Here is a 16,246-nt window from a genome sequence, read left to right as displayed (position 1 = left end):
GACACCACAGAGTTAATGGTTCTCATCTGATCTGAAATGACTCTAGTGAGTCCTCCTCCCTCATCAGACTCCTGCTGACGCACACAGGTGCCCTCCCCAGCATCTCTTCTCCTGTCTCCTGCAGAAGAGAAAGTGCTGCCAGCCTTCCCTATTCTGCCACAGATGATCCTCCCCGGCACAGGCTGCTCCTGTCTACAGCAATCAGAGAAGTCACGCCAGGCTGGGTGCGAGGAAATGGTCCTGTGGCCTCAGTCACTGAACAGCCAGAGGGATGGTGCCCCTGACTGCAGACAGCCCTAGGTCCAGCAGGAGCAGTGCAGCCGGTCAAGGCCCTGTCAAGCCCTTCGCGCTGCTCCCTGGTTTATTGACACCACATGTCTGGCACATGCAGGACGTCAGGCCGGTGCCACCTTCCACACTGCTGGGTGCCTCCCCTGTGGGGGCAGGAACACCCCCATGCCCAGAGGTGTGTGTACCCTCCGCGGCCACCCTCATGCCACGCAGAGGGCTGCGCTGGACTGGCCCCTCAGGGCCCCGTGACACTCAGCCTTATTTCTTGGTACCTCCTGCCCCTTCCCTACCCTTCATCCTCCTTCCTTGGCACATCAGTCAGTTACAGAGGAAGACTGCTGTGCTGAGTGCCTAAGAGTGGGTCCCTGGTGTGTTTCAAATCTCAGTGAGGGCTGGTCATGGTGGCTCACGCCTGTAATCTCAGCACTTTCGGAGGCTGAGACAGGAGGATCACCTGAGACCAGGAGCTTGAGACCAGCCTGAGCAACATAGCGAGATCTCCTTTGTACAAAAACGTAAAAGTGAGCCAGATGTGGTAGTACCCATCTGTAGCCCCAGCAACTCAGGAGGCTGAGGTGGAAGGATTGCTTGAGGCCAGGGGTCAAGACTGCGATGAGCCATGATTATGCCACTGTGCTCCAGCTTGTGTGACAGAGTGAGACCCTGTCTCTTTCAAAAACAACACATCAGTGGGGGATGGTAAGAAGGGTGTCTCAGGAGCCAACAGGCCCCCTGCCCGCAGCCTGTCCCCAGGTGGGAGGCAGGTCCTCTGATCCGCTGTCTTCAAGCCCTTCAAGCACTTTCTCCTTTGCTTTATTTTGTTTAAATAAAAAATGCCCCTTAGGTGAACGAAGAGTGTCATGGTCCACTAGGCACTTGGTAAAAATGCAAAACCAGTAGTGAAGGCCTCAAAATACAGAAATAATGCAGCTGGGAGGACCGTTAGCGAAGCTCTGGTTGTGACCCGCTGCGATTTCCTTGGCAGTTCTTAAGATTAAATTATCATTACGTATCCTTTGAAGTAAAAGAGTTTAATTTCTGAGTACCTTTGCTGTCAGGGCCTGGCAATTCTCTCTGCTTCTTTGGCTGTGGTGCACGTGCTGTCTTGGGAGGGCTCTCGGCCGCAGCACGCCTAGCCCTGCCTTCAGTGCCCGCACCTTCTTTGGAGGGCTCTCGCCTGCTGCACACTCAGCCCTGCCTTCCACCCACAGGATAGCCGTCGGTGCTTCAGGACCAGGCGACACGGTCATGGGTGACCCACAGCTCTTTCAAGGATGCTCTGTAATCTGTGTTCTTTTCCTTTTCTGAAAATGCTAAGTGGACTCATGGTAACTTTAAGTTCAGAGTCATTTTTCCAGTTATTTTGCAGGTTTCAGAGATGTGGCTTCATCTGTCTTCTCTGTGGCCCTTACTTTGGGTGCAGTTTCCTCCGCTGCTGAGTTGTTCTTTTTGCAACTTCTGTCTTTGCCATTGGATGATGCTCAGAATCAACTTTCCCGGACAGCTGCCGGGCTTGTGACCTCATGTGAATTGGTGAAGGGGAAAACTGGACAGAAAACACATCTAGGAATATTTTAGGAACATTTTCTCTTTCTGTTTGCAGAGTTCGCTTAGTGGAAAGAGGATCCCCTCATAGCCTGCCCCTTATGGAATCGGGAAAGGTAAGTATTATAGGAAGAAGCCTGCATTTCTGTATCAGTTTGCTTCTGAGTGTAGGAGCTTTGAAGTTTTCAGAAATGTATTTTTTAGATTGTTTTTTCCTAACTTGAAAGTAACATATCCATGAGTATAGAAACTCAAAATAACAGTGTTTTAAACAAGTTAGACTTTTTTCCTCAGGTAAAAGTTAGGAAATAGGCATCTGCTGCTCCGTGAAGCCAGCACAGGCCCTGGTGCCTTTGGCCTCTTTCTGCACGTTGGAGCCCAATTCCCAGGGGCACCTGAGGAGCTGAGGCGGCTGCTGCTGCTCCTCCAGCCATCATTTCCACGTTCCAGCCAGCAGGAGGAGAGAAAGAAAAGAACAAAGCATGCAGACCATAGGGAAGGTTCCCAAGCTGTCCTACACTGAAATTCCATTGACCAGAACGTGGTCACATGGCCACACGTAGCTAAAGGTTGGGAACTATTGAGATATCAATTCTGAATATCTATAGGCCTATCTAAAAATCAGGGTATCTATTACTATGGAAGTAGAAAAGAATGGTTATCAAGAACAACTAGTAGTTTCTGCCACAGTGGCTGGTTTGTTTTGTTTTGTTTTGTTTTTGTTTTGTTTTGTTTTTCCTAGCACTAAAGGGCAAGAAACATATTTAAACCTAAAACATATTTAAACCTTTTTTTTTTTTCCTTTTTGGCCCCAGTTGTCAGATTCCTTCTCCGTTGACATAATTCTAAAAGCATCTCACGTTGCTTCTGGACCTATTATAAAATTGCCTGCATGGCTGCAACTGAGAGTTCTTTACAGAGTTGGTTCCAAAGTAGGAATGTGCTCACCATGCATCTTAACAGTCTGGCGGACCATAGTCAGCAGCAGAGACCAGAGCCCTGAAATCTCACTTCAAACTTAAGTGAGATTTAACAGTATGACTATTCCAAGATGTTCTGTGTTTTTACCATAAAATGTTTTGCCTTTATCTCAATCATAAATGTTAGATGAGCTGATCTGAGACAGGCTATATTCAGGATTTCCAGAATAAACTTTTGATTCCTTATATAAGTGGTATCAGTGGAATGTGAGATATTTCTAAGCTAAACTTTAAGAAGGAAATTCTGGCCAGACCCAGTGTCTCATGCCTGTAATCCCAGCACTTTGTGGGGCTGAGACTGGAGGGTTGCTTAAGGCTACAGTAATCTGCGATCGTGCCACTCCAGCCTGGATGACAGAGCTAGACTCTGTCTCAAAAAAAAAAAAGAAAAAGAAAAATGCTTAATACTGACATCCATCACAGTAAAAGATATTTACCTGCAGGAAAAAGTTCCCCAGTATCGTTGAAAATTCGGTGGAGATGAGTTGGAGATCCACATGGACGTTCTAATTAAAACCCGCAGACTTCACTAGCAGTTGACACAGAATCTTTCCCTTCTGGCACCACCAAAGCAGCTGCCTACTCTGTCGTTTTGCCAAAAGCATTTTGGGTTATCTTCGAGTCCATGCTTACCCCTGAAAATGTGACTCTGTGACTCCCTTCCTTCAGCGATTACTGCAAGCATCACCCTCCATCCATGCGTGTGCCATAATGTGAGATGTAATGTTGAATCTATGTAAATATCTTAAATAAATTCATTGAAACAACTGAAAATTCCCATTTTGCAAGGGTCAGGCTCTGTTAAACGTTATATCATTTACCATGTTTTTTTTCAAAAATTATTTCCATGGTTTTCAATAGATTTCTTTTAGCTTTATTGAGGTATGACAATCAAAATGTTTAATTTTAAAGTCACCATAACAGCATACAATATTGTAACAGTTACAGTGAGAATATGATTGTCATGCTGTGATTGTCTAATGGGTCATAACTTTGTGGCATATAATTTTGATTTAATTGCTTTCTAAACAGAATGGAGACCAAGAGACATGGCATATGAAAGGAAATTACATAAAGACGAAATTGAGGTTGGCTTGTGTGTAGCCTCTCCCTGTATTCCTTCCATTGACAAGAGACTTTTCCTCTCCCAAATAGATACTTCCAGGGGTTCGGATTATAATTGCCAACCCAGAAACAAAAGGACCGCTGGGGGACTCACACCTTGGAGAGGTGAGTTGAGTGTCCTCCGAGATCCAGGTTACTTTTCTGTTACGTATCCTCGGCTTGCCTTGACATCGTCAGAACTGCTCACATGATTGCCAGGGAAATAGCGTGAGGTGAGCTTTGTGGCTCAAATGAGTCCATGAAAGCTCACAATTACAAAATGGCACTTCCTTAGGGAACCATAATAGATTCTCCCCAAATAATTCAGAAAAGATTTAAACACATAATGTGTATGGACTGAGCTTCTTTATTTCTTAGTTCTTGAGTTTGCTTTCCATGTTCCTGCTTTTATTACTGAGAAGTCCTTCAGGAAAATGGCAGAGGCCTCCACAGGAAGTAATGTGCAAACAACACCATCAGGACACAGTAGCCAAAAGATCATGTGTTTATTTCAGATCAGAAGGCAAACAGTGGAACTTGACACCTTTGCCTCATTTTGTTCAGGATGAACCCAACCTGGCTGGCTCTTAACTCCCTGCCACTGTGCCCTTCCGCGCCCCTCCGCGCCCCTCCGCGCTGCTGGCAGGATGCAGCTGGAGAAGGCTGCCTCGTGTAGCTGTCTGGCCTTGGTCTCCATTCTTGACACCTCATCTCAAGCAGGCCCTGGCACTGCTGGGCGTCCCCAGTCTGAGAGACCACGTGTCTCATGCGTCCTCCTCCTGCCCCATTCTTCTCTCTGGCGATGAGCTTGCTGCTTCTACAAAGAAGCAAAGGGCATTGGAGAAGAGCGTGTCTGGAGCCAGCCTCCTCCCACAGTGGCAGCACGCGTGCCCTCCCTTCGGTTACACCAGGCCTGCCGTGCCACTGGACCAAGCCCCGTGTCCAGCCAAGGACACCCTCGCTCCCCTTGTCACCTGTCCTGTCTCATTAGGTGCCCCCATTCCTGAATGGCTCCCAGCATCACATGTGGGAGATGTGCTAAGAACTGGCATCTTCTTATAAGCAGCACCAGCCCTCCTCCTCCCCAGCCCCGGCTACATCCCCGGCCACATCTCTGGCACTTGCAGGAACACGTTTCTACACGTACATGGGTGAACGCCTGACTAATGAGCAAGCCCTCACCAGTTCTCAGGTCCCACCTTGCTTTGCTTCTTGGGCATTTTTTTTTTTTTTTTTTTTTTTTGCCCCTCACTTGACCTCTCTCAGTCACATGAAAGATCAGAATTGTGAAGATGAAATTCTGTGCTGCTCTCACTTAGGAGTTTCCTTTAAATGCATTCCTAGAAACAAGCTGGAAGCAGAGCCTGCTTCTCCAGCACCTGGAGGGGGTCCTCACAGGTGCTGCCCGAGACGTGTGCTAGGCCAAGGTCAGAATTCTCTTCCCTCTGAGGGTGGCCAGAACTGGCGAAATTTCCAGGGTGACTTTCTTATGGGGAATGTGTGCTTTTCCGCTTTATGGGGTTAATTGAGAAAGTTGTATAAATTAAGGAATGCACTGTGATGCTTTGACGTATATACATATTTTGAAACAGTTACCACGACCGAGTTAGTTCTATTAACCGTCACCTCACATTTTGCGTGTGTGTGATGAGAAAGTTTAGGATCTATTCTGTTATCAAATTTCAAGTAAATAATACAGTATTATTAACTGTAGTCACCACACTACATTTTCTCCCCAGAACCTATTCGCCCTCTAACTGAAGGTTGGCACCTTTGCCCGTCATCTCCCCCTTGCCACTCTGAAGCCCTTGGTAACCACTGTTGACCCCCGCTTCTGTGAACTCAGCTTTTTAGATTCCACATGAGTGAGGTGGTGCAGTATTTGTCCTCCTCTGTTCTGGCTTCTCACTCAGCGTAACGTCTTCCAGGTTCATCCATGCTGTTGCACATGGCAGGATTTCCTCCTGTTTTATGACTGAGTAATACTCAGTTGCCTTAATGAGAATTTTATTTGTGTTAAGGAACAGAGGACAAGCTGTCGTTTCCCTGATCTGATGGTGCACTCTTTTTCTCAGTTTCACTTTTTCATTTGTGAGGCACTGCTCTGGGGACGTGGGTGCAATACTGAACCCGTTTCTGACTCCTGGAACTTGACTGCTTTTCATTGTCAGTAAAATAATGGAAACAGCCAAGCCCAGAATGTCTCGACAGCAAACACTCCAGAGCCTAAGAGGCCTCCTCTCCTGACCCTTGCGGTGTGGGCACAGCTGCATGCAGCTGCATGGGCTCTGGGGAACTTACCTGGTTGTGCTTTTATCCAGCCCTGTCCATGGTTCTGCGTAATCCACGTGGCTATGGCTTTGACTCACCATATCCGTCTTTGCTTACCTATTTCCCCAAATGTCAGACATCAGGCATTTTTGTTGCCGTTTTTTGGTGTTTTGTGCCCTCGTCCCGTAGGTTTGGTTTTTGGTGTATGGTTTTCTTGCATTATGTGTCCAGAAGAATGTTCACCAGGTGAAGTGAGAAAATGAATCTCAAAGCTTTTCAACATCGTTCTTGCTCTTCAGAAACAATCGTTTGGAAAAGCGAAGGAATCTAGTGTGACTTTGTTCATTTGATGTGTGTGTTTTTAAAAGCTTTTTGTTAAATCTTCATCTAATCTGCTTTAGTAAGTTCCCCGTAGGTGGATGGCTTGATTGGTTGCTTGGCCACAAACTTGGTAGACTGCCTTTATTTCAGTACCCTCTGTGTGTGTCTCCAGAAACCTGAGTGAGATTAACATCTTGGTTATTCAGTCCAAGGAAACTTTTAATATCACTGAATATAATTTATTGAATTGTCAAAGTAGTTGTAGCCTCATTTCCCTGGAGATAAAATAATGTCATCCACAGTGAAATTTCCCTCCATTTGCAGATTTGGGTTCACAGTGCCCACAATGCCAGCGGTTATTTTACTATTTACGGAGATGAATCCCTCCAGTCGGATCACTTCAACTCAAGACTAAGTTTTGGAGACACCCAGACCATCTGGGCACGCACAGGCTACTTGGGGTTCCTGCGGAGAACTGAGCTCACAGATGCAAATGGAGGTGAGAGTCCAGGCTGGCTGGCCCCCCACACAGATGGGCAGAGAGGTTAGGCTCCCCTAGATACAGAAGCTATTCCCAAGGTTTATGGCAGCCAAACCCAGGAGGAAACATGTGCTAGCTGCAACCTAGTGCGAAAAGAGCCGAGTTTAAGAGAAGAGAAGAAGGCAAGATGCAAATGTGCCCAACAAGCTGAGCTGCACATCACATACCCTGTCCTGTCCTGAGAACCAAGTGCTGACTGAAAATCGGGGAGGGGCGCGGCTGCCGAGCACGGGCTGCAGTGTCGCCCACAGCAAAGTGCCCAACGTCAGCCCACAGAGTCTCCTCAGCAAGCCTGAAGGCTGCCTCCTCCCACGGGGTCCATCCGAGACAGAAGCTGGCCCAGTGGCTGCAGGAACGTGCACGCTGCTGCTTCTAGGACTGGATCTGCCCCTGTCTGGGAAGAGGAGGCCGCGAAGCTCTCGGGCCCTGGTGGCTGGCCGTCTCTGCCCATGCGTTCATCAGAGTGCAGGGCCTGGTGCTGCTGATGCTGGTGCCTAATGTGGACAGCATTGCCTTTGCCCCATCAGAGGAGAGCGGGGTGAGGCCAGGGGTATTTCATGACACGGAGGAGTAAAAGTGCACTCGCATAGTTAATTCTTTGCTTGTTCCAGAATCCTTTCTCACCTCCTTAGTTCTGCTAAAAATAGAGGCAGGACTTGGCTGTTTCACAGCAATGGCAGTTGAGGTTCCTGGTGAGATCTTGCCTGACCAAAACCCCAGGGAGATGAGTTTCTAGACATCAGCAAGGCTTCCTTACATGCCTCTCTCACATACCTACGATGGCCTGGCCCAAAGGGCTACATTTAGGAATCATACAAAAATATCCTGGCATGACATTTGCGTTGCGGGAAATTGTAGACTAGTTTGAGGGTGCTGGCTGAGGTTCCTGGAAGATGCAAAAGCTGGTGGCAGTTTATAATCCTAGAGAAAGGCCAGGAAAGCCACTTCCCGCTGAGTCCTGGGAGCAGGGATACCCTGAAGGACGTGTCTCTGCCACTAGAGAAGAGGCAAAGCTGCTGTAGGGGGCAGAGGCCGAGTCAGGGTCTCTATCTTTCTTTGTCTGACTTAAATTAGAAAATACTCATCTCTGATATTATTTTATATGTCAATCATGCCTTTCAAATTTTCCCTAATATGCTTACTACCTTATAAAAATATAGGACATTTCCTTATTAAGGAAAGATAGGACCTGACCACTAGTTGTCATTGTCATTCCGAGGTTTGCATGAAGGATAGAAATAAATTTCATGGCTCTATGAGCTAAGGAAATCTTCATGAACATGACCAGGAGCTACGCATTCTTTTCCCACTTAGACACAGAATTAATAGCGCAGAGAAGCACGTGTGGGTTGGAGTCAGGGAGCTGGTCTGTGACTGCTGCATCCTGTGTGACCTTGGGCAGACGAGGCCTCAGCTGGTGGGTCCATGGAACTCAGACCACTGGGTGCTGACTTCGCCCCTCAGTTGCTCCCGGTGAACATGTGATCAGGCAGTTGACTGGATGTCGAAGCTGAGCCAAGAAAGGTCTTCTCCCAAAGAACAAGTGTAGAGGGAGCGTGGCGTCTTTGCAGCTAGCTGTGGGGCACCGACGCACAAGCCGGGCACTTGCCAAGGAGCTCCCTGGCAGAAGAAGCAAACTGTCCCTGGATCCATGAGGCCCTTCCTTGGCGTCCCTCTCACTTGTGGGTAGTTTTTAATCTTTTTTCAGAAAAGAAGGAAAGTGACTTGAGCAGCATTATAGGGAAGCTCACACAGGCTTTCATTCCTCCGCAGAGCGCCATGACGCCCTCTACGTGGTCGGGGCACTGGACGAAGCCATGGAGCTGCGGGGCATGCGGTACCACCCGATCGACATTGAGACCTCGGTCATCAGAGCCCATAAAAGCGTTACGGAATGGTAAGTCGTGAGCTTGCAGCTTGTACCCAGTCAGGAGCCGAGTTTGTGAAGCACTGGGGATGTGGAGGGCACGGTGGCAGAGGAGAGTTTTGCTAAGGTAGGGAAGGGAGTGCAAGTCAGCATTTGACTATAAACCTTTATCTTTTGGGGTTAAAGTAACAAAAGAACACTCCACATGTAGAGTTAGTGTACCATATATCACCTGAAAACGATAGACTTCTATTGCCATGAAAACTACTTGATAACGTTTTCCAGGAAGCCAAATTGTTTGGTTTTTAATTTACAAAAGCATGATGTAGGAAAAAAACGAACCTCACACATATGTAGGCACAGAAAATACTTTTATGACTGTTGACTTGGGAACTGTAAGTAACATGAGGCGTGGGAAAACTTTAGGTGAGAGGGAGAGGCAGCGTTTGTCCAGACCCCAGAAGAGACTTCCAAAGGAAGAATTGCTTGAGTTAAACCAAGGCTGACAGTGAGAAGGTGTGTGCGTCGCACCTGCTGCCTGGGGCAGACTCTGCTCTGGGCCAGGTGAGGACTTGGAGGCTGGGACTTTGTCTTTCTCTCTGGCCCGTTTAATCTGCCGTGACGTGCTGAGTATGTCCACGGTGCTGCCGGAGACACAGCAGCGTTTTCTTCTGATGTGTGGGAGCGGCTGGATGCTGGAGTGCCACGAGTTAAGTCAGCCAGGGCCGGGGAGTGTCACAGGCTTGTTCAGTGCCTTTATATTTGCAGTTAGGCTGAAAAGTGACTCAACACCATTGACTTTAGACTTGTTCATTCCCTTGATAACAGACAGGGTGCTAACTGAGGGCGCCTGGTGAAACTGGTCTCCGTCTCAGGTCAGAGACCCTGAGGGAGGTGCATTCTCCTCTCTCATCAACAGCTTTTCTGGGCTGAAAGGACGGGCTCTGAGATTGTTCCTTCCTCCTCTGAGCTAGCTGAGGTGCAGTAAAGACTGGTACTTACTGCCATTTGCTGAATTTGAACATGGAGGACTTGGCAGAATTTACAAGATCCAATTTGCTTACCTGTCAGTGATCCTGTGGTTCAAATTGGCTAAGCGCCTACTCTCAAACAAAATTCCTTAAATTGTTGATTTCTTTGACAGTTCTCTCCTTGAGTATACAGAGAAGACAGAAACTCTAGGAAGACTTTGGCATGAAACTTGACCAGGGCCTACCTTATTTTCCATCTAAATAGCTACGAATATCAGTTAACAGCCTTTCTGGTTTTTTTATTTTTAAGAAAACAATTCTAATTGGCTTGTATTACCTCCCTCAATAATTTGTCTGGTTTGCGGCTAAAAGGTGTACATCGAGGGCCTCGCTAGTGCCTTCTGTGGGCTTCTAGACTGTGGTGCTGGGCCTTGTTCTGAAAGTGTCGCTGCTGTTACCTGCCATGTGGCCACCGAACTGGGTCTGTCCCTCACCTGGTCAGGGGCTCACATGCCCCTTGCCCACACGGTGTCCTTTGAGTGGGCTTTCGAATGTTTGAGATGATCCAGATACAAACTGCTTTGCTCCACCTTCCCTCTCCCAGCCTCCCTGCACTGCCCTTCCAGCCACCGTCGGCTGCTCCATGCTGAGAAATGTGGTTGTGTCACCCAGCGTTGCACAATGGGACTCTCCATGTTGCCAAATTCAAGCCAAACTTTCTCATTTCTCATCAATTGTTCTCAGCATTGAGTAGCGTGCACAGCTCCTGGAAAGGCTCTGAGAGTCGCTGGCACCGCCCCGTAGGTCCCTGGCAGCCCCGAGGAGATAGCAGATCAAGCACACCCTCGGCCAGCTCTGTTACCTCCGGAGAGCCAAGCTGATTCGGATACTCCAGGACTATTCCATAAATTCCAAATGCCATAATAAAAGTATACCCAATGTTCCTGAGATGTGTGTATCTGTGATATCACAGATTCACAATGTGGGCTCACATGGGCCATGTAGAGCAGCGTTTTGACATCACCAGGAGCAGTATGACAGGAATTCAGCACGTCTTCTCGGAAACAGTTCTTAGCATGCTCCACAGGCGTGCGGCAGTCACAAAGCAAAATCCAGGAGAACTATTGAGAATTTCCAGGAAAATTATCCAATTTTCCCTGTCAATTTAACATAGATTGACCATACTGAATAAAATATGTGTTATTTTCCTAATTGACCTCCCACTCGGGCGCACCGCACAGAGAGGAGTAGGCACTCGTGCCCTAGGCCTCTGCACACACTCCTCTCAGCAGCAGAGCTGGGGTCTGGAAGCAGGAGGCACAGGGCTGCCTTGAGGGCAGAGGCTGATGGCACGCCGCACTGGGCAGTGGGGGCATTGGTCCTCCAGGCAGCAGCAAAGAGGCAGCACTGGAACAGACTCCGCTAGCCAGGTGGAGTGACCCTGGGCTAGAAATGGGAACTAAGGAAGATGGTGAAACCCTCACAGAAGCCGCCGAGAGAGAAGGCTGGTAGGAAACACCGATCTGTGCTGTCGCCAGGAAATGTGTGTGGGGAACGATTAGTGGGCGGCAGACGGAGGACATGGGGAGGCCAGAGGACACTGTCGGGAGTGCTCAGGCAGGTTGGAGACAGCCAAGTGGAACTTCGAAAAGAAACCACAGCTATTAAATAAAGTGTTAATAAACGTGTAATGTTGGCTTCCTTTTCTGTCTTTTAGTGCCGTGTTTACCTGGACAAATTTGTTGGTGGTTGTGGTTGAGCTGGATGGGTCGGAGCAAGAAGCCTTGGACCTGGTTCCCTTGGTGACCAACGTGGTCCTGGAGGAACACTACCTGATCGTCGGAGTGGTGGTCGTGGTGGACATCGGCGTCATCCCCATCAACTCCCGTGGGGAGAAGCAGCGCATGCACCTGCGAGACGGGTTTTTGGCAGACCAGCTAGACCCCATCTATGTGGCCTACAACATGTAGTCTCGTCTCTTGGCTTCCATGGACTTTTCTAGAGATGTAGACATTGTTCTCCGTGTCCACTGAAGCGTGCAGACACAGGGCGACACTCACCAGAATGCAGCCTTTTGTGGTGAGAGTGGAGGAGGAAGAAGAGGAGGAAGAGGACTTCTCACAGCAGCCACGATCGGCGTGGGGGTGAAATGTGAATTTACCACTGAATTTCGCTCAGAAGGACTTTGGATTACTGCCTTCAGTTCGTTGGAAAAGCCCATTTCAAAACTTTCTTTTCTTTTCTTTCTTTTTTAATTATTGGATAATAAGTGCTTTCTTCGTAAATGTGGTATTTTGTTAAGCCGAAATAGCAATTAAAAAAATATCCTGCCCTCCAGATGGGTTCTTTTAAACAATTTATGTAGTGTGACAAAGAATTGTTTTCTCTGTTTTAATGTGTCATGAAATCTTAATGACATGGATCTGTTACTAATTTAAGCCATTGCTAGATCTCATCCTTTTAGGGAAGTTTGAGGTACGAGAAAACCTTCCAAATAGCACCTTCCAATTAGATTATAGCGGCTTTCTTTGTCAGAAATGTGCTGAAGAAACAAAGGCTGACATATGGCCTTTGAAGTTAGTATAGAATGAGAAGAAATTATAAATAAGGTGTATTTCGGCAATTATCTTGCAAATATCTTTGTACTAAACTAAAAAGATAAAATAAGTTAACTTCCTCAATATGTAATTATGTACAAAACGTTTAATTTATTTTGATCTCTTTAGAACTATAAAAGAGAAAAACATTCAAGAATATTAAAGTCTTGTAATGTTTGCTAATATAAAAAAGTGTTGTATTATCTTGCGTGGATAGTATCACAACAAATATATATATATGAAATATAAATTCACTAATGAACAAAGGAGATTTTAAAGTTTAAGATGCAGAACTTGTCACTTGCATGGTGTGCCCCCCGTACTCACATCCACTCTGCTGTTGCCAGCAGTCACAGACCGCAGGAGCCCTGTCTAAAAGTTTCTTCTAGAACCAGAGACCAGCAAGTGAAATTACTGCCATCTCAAGGATGGTGAAAGAATTCAAAGCTCAATGTGCACTATTTTTTTCTTTGCTGTGGGACAACAGTGAATGTGTTTATGCCAGCGTGTGCTGATGATACTGAGGGGCTTTAGGTTGGCAAATAGCACTGTTTTCTTAGCTGCAAGAATTCGTTGCACAATGTTTTTCATCATTTTTGTTAGTGTCATCTTTTGTTGGTCCTTGCTACGGAAAGGAATGCGATTCTGTGGTCATTTGCACTGGGTTGCATTGATTCCCCCTCTGATGGCCAATGTGGAGTGGACAAAGTGTCCGGAACTCACATCGGTGATCGTCCCCTCGTCTTAAGACCCAGCCAGCTCTGTGTGAGCCTCTGGGGCTCCCTCGCTCGGTGAGCACAGTTCCCCGGGGGTTCATGCCAGAGCTCTGGCTGAAGCAAGAAGTCCTCCAGCTGCGTCGTTTGCCGCCTGTGGATGAGTGCGCCCCAGTTTCTGCCCTGGCAGCTCCTGGCCACACCTTCTCAGAGCTCACCTGTGCACTTCTAAATTGAATTGGCCCACGGAGTCCAACCAAGAAGGAGCATCTGCACTCCGAGAAAGATGTGTTCTGTACCTGCCCCATGTGACCCTGCAGTGGCTCTCGGTGCTAGATATGCATGACTAAGATTGATGCTGGGCAAAATTTAGATTAACTTTCATTATGTTGTGGGCAGTGTCTTTGTCTGCCTTTGCTATATGCAGTCAGCAGTAAGCCTTTTGCTAAAAGAGTTTTGTTTGACTTCTGAGATCCAAGGCTGATTGTTGTGGAAAAAAAAGAAAAAAAAAATGGCACATTTAAAAAACTTTGTCTGCATATGTGGTGCATCCTTCCATCTCCACAAACCATTTGATTCTTGAGATATTGTTTGGCCTCATTGCTGTGTGTGACTATTTCTCCACATGCTTCAGATACACATTCCTAGTCTCTGCTTCCTAAGGGGGGAACCACCACACATGGGGGGAAAAAAGACATTTTCCTATACCCACCCACCTTGTTTAAAGGGAAGTAGGTTTGGGGCTTCAGGTCAGACACTGATTATGAAACATTAGCTGCAGTGTGCAGGACAGCTTTGAGGTCCAGCTGAAGTCAGGAAGCAAAACAAATTTAGATGTCACTTCAAACATAATTTTAACTGTCACCAAATCAACTCTATGTTCGAGGAGTGTGGACGCTGCAGTGTAGTTGCGAGGGCCATTAGCAGCAGTCTCTTCTGCATCCTGTGAACTCTGATGTTAGAGTTTAGGCTCAAAAGAGTTGGTGGACTGAGATCAAAATTTGGTTGTGCAAGAAAAAGGAAAGGAGACAGTACCACCAGTTTCAGCAATAAAGAAGGGTCATTCTGTATTCGAAATTGTACTGTAGATAAATCATTCATGAGAATGTAAAAAATGTTTGTCTTGTGACCTTGTGCTTTTGAAGTCAGACAAAACCGTGTAATCAACTTGCACAAAAAGAGGGTACACAATGAACATATAAACACAGACCTAATCAAACAGGAGCAGATTCCTCATGGTGCTTGTTTATTATATATATTTAATCCTGCTTGACACTTTACCCAAGGGAGATGGTCCCTTTTATCAGTTGAATGTTAGCAGCGTTATTTCAGAGTGTGGTGACTGGTTAGAGAAATTCATGTACTCAACCAATCACAGTTTCAAACAAAATTTTTATGTGCAAAGGACAGCAACCTTCTTGTATGTTAAACCACCAGTACGCTTTGTACATCTGTGATAACGCCTGTTTTATATTCAAATGAACAAATAAAAGCTTTTATTTTTGTTGCTCTGAAAATAGCAGTTTCTTAATTGGTCCCCTGGAAAGATGTCTGGAACAGCTTTAATCCCAGGAAGGAAGTGACTCCTACAGGGAAATGTATCTGACTCTGTTTACAGAATTCGTTGCATTACTTAGTACAGATAATCATACTTTGAACAATGTTTAAATTTTGATGGGGGCATTTATTGCTAAAAATAATTCCTATGGCAACAAATGTTTTGTGAAATGTTTTTTTTAATTCTTTTAAATATATCGAAATATATTTGTTCATATTTGCTGTAAGTGTACAGATTATTGGTGATTTGGGGACAAACAGCGTGATCCTGTGTGCAGACGCTTTCTGTCAGCTGTGTCGCAGGGTCACAAGTGTGTCAAGAAGTAGGAGTACTTGACTGTTCCACCCCAAATTGTCTTTATCCATTTGACAACCAAAAACTGCATCTTTTGCCCAAGATCTTAGAATTCTTATGGCTTTGTCTTTGGGAAAGCAGTAGCAGGTCAACTGCCCTTCAGACCAGTGGTTCCATGAAGATAAATGTTTGTTCACAAGAAAATCAGTGGAACTAGGGCTGGGCGCGGTGGCTCACGTCTGTAATCCCAGCACTTTGGGAGGCCGACGCAGGCGGATCACGAGGTCAGGAGATGGAGACCATCCTGGCTAACACGGTGAAACCCCCTCTTTACTAAAAATACAAAAAATTAGCTGGGCATGGTGGCGGGCGCCTGTAGTCTCGGCCACTCAGGGTGTTGAGGCAGGAGAATGATGTGAACCCGGGAGGCGGAGGTTGCAGTGAGCCAAGATCGCACCACTGCACTCCAGCCTGGGCGACAGAGCGAGACTCCGTCTCGAAAAAAAAAAATATATCAATGGAACTAAAATTTTCACACAGAGCACCAGGTGTAATCTGAGTGCCTTTGTGTTCAAATTTCACTTGCCTTCCCTGACCCCTAACTTTCATTCAGGACAATCCCTCGTTGACTGAGAATGAGGCTTTGGGTGTGTGAAAGTGAACAGCTGGTGTGAGACCTGCAGGGCTGCATTGGAAGAAGCAGAAGATAGCAAGGGAGAGATACTTCTCCACAGGCTCCCGCTTCTCAGATGGCAGCCCTCACCATGGCCCGTCAAGTACAAACCAGGTAACCAGGAGAACTGCTTCCGTGGAGCCCTCACCATGACCGGTCAAGTACAAACCAGGTAACCAGGAGAACTCCCGTGGGGCCCTTCTTTGGACTGTGCATGTGTTCCAGCACTGGTGTGTGAGTGTAGGATTTGCTACTGTGAAGCTGTGTTCTGCGTTCTCCATGGCCCCTCGCGCAAGGCTGGGTTCTTGGGATGCAACCAAGAGCAGTTTTGTTGGCTGGTCAGTCCCCGTTTTGTCTTGTGAATCCTCCATGAAACATCTCAGTGCACTCACAATGGTCTGTCCACCTGGACAGAAGCAGTCACACTGCTTCTGTGGAGAGATTGCTTAGCAAAAGGGGTCATTTCCTAACTGCTGTGTTTGCTGGGATGCTCAGCTTTGTGTTGTCTCAGTAGAATTTG

At 46.8% G+C, this 16,246-nt stretch overlaps 1 protein-coding gene across 4 annotated transcripts in view; it reads left to right on the top strand.

Moving 5' to 3' along the window:
* Positions 1 to 14,718, top strand: part of DIP2C (disco interacting protein 2 homolog C) — a 376,181-nt gene extending 361,463 nt beyond the window's left edge. For all 4 annotated transcript variants that reach the window (XM_073018672.1, XM_073018675.1, XM_073018674.1 and 1 more), the window contains 5 exons: positions 1,895 to 1,952; positions 3,972 to 4,046; positions 6,837 to 7,011; positions 8,827 to 8,950; positions 11,609 to 14,718. In XM_073018672.1, the coding sequence (XP_072874773.1) occupies positions 1,895 to 1,952; positions 3,972 to 4,046; positions 6,837 to 7,011; positions 8,827 to 8,950; positions 11,609 to 11,861 (685 nt within the window). In that variant the 3' untranslated portion in view covers positions 11,862 to 14,718. The remainder of the gene's footprint in view (positions 1 to 1,894; positions 1,953 to 3,971; positions 4,047 to 6,836; positions 7,012 to 8,826; positions 8,951 to 11,608) is intronic.
* Positions 14,719 to 16,246: the final 1,528 nt, after the last annotated feature.

The sequence above is a fragment of the Chlorocebus sabaeus genome, chromosome 9 (genome assembly GCF_047675955.1).
Source record: "Chlorocebus sabaeus isolate Y175 chromosome 9, mChlSab1.0.hap1, whole genome shotgun sequence".
NCBI classification, from domain to species: Eukaryota; Metazoa; Chordata; class Mammalia; order Primates; family Cercopithecidae; genus Chlorocebus; species Chlorocebus sabaeus.
The sequence above is the reverse complement of the archived record's forward strand: the minus strand, read 5'-3'. Positions and strand labels throughout refer to the sequence as shown.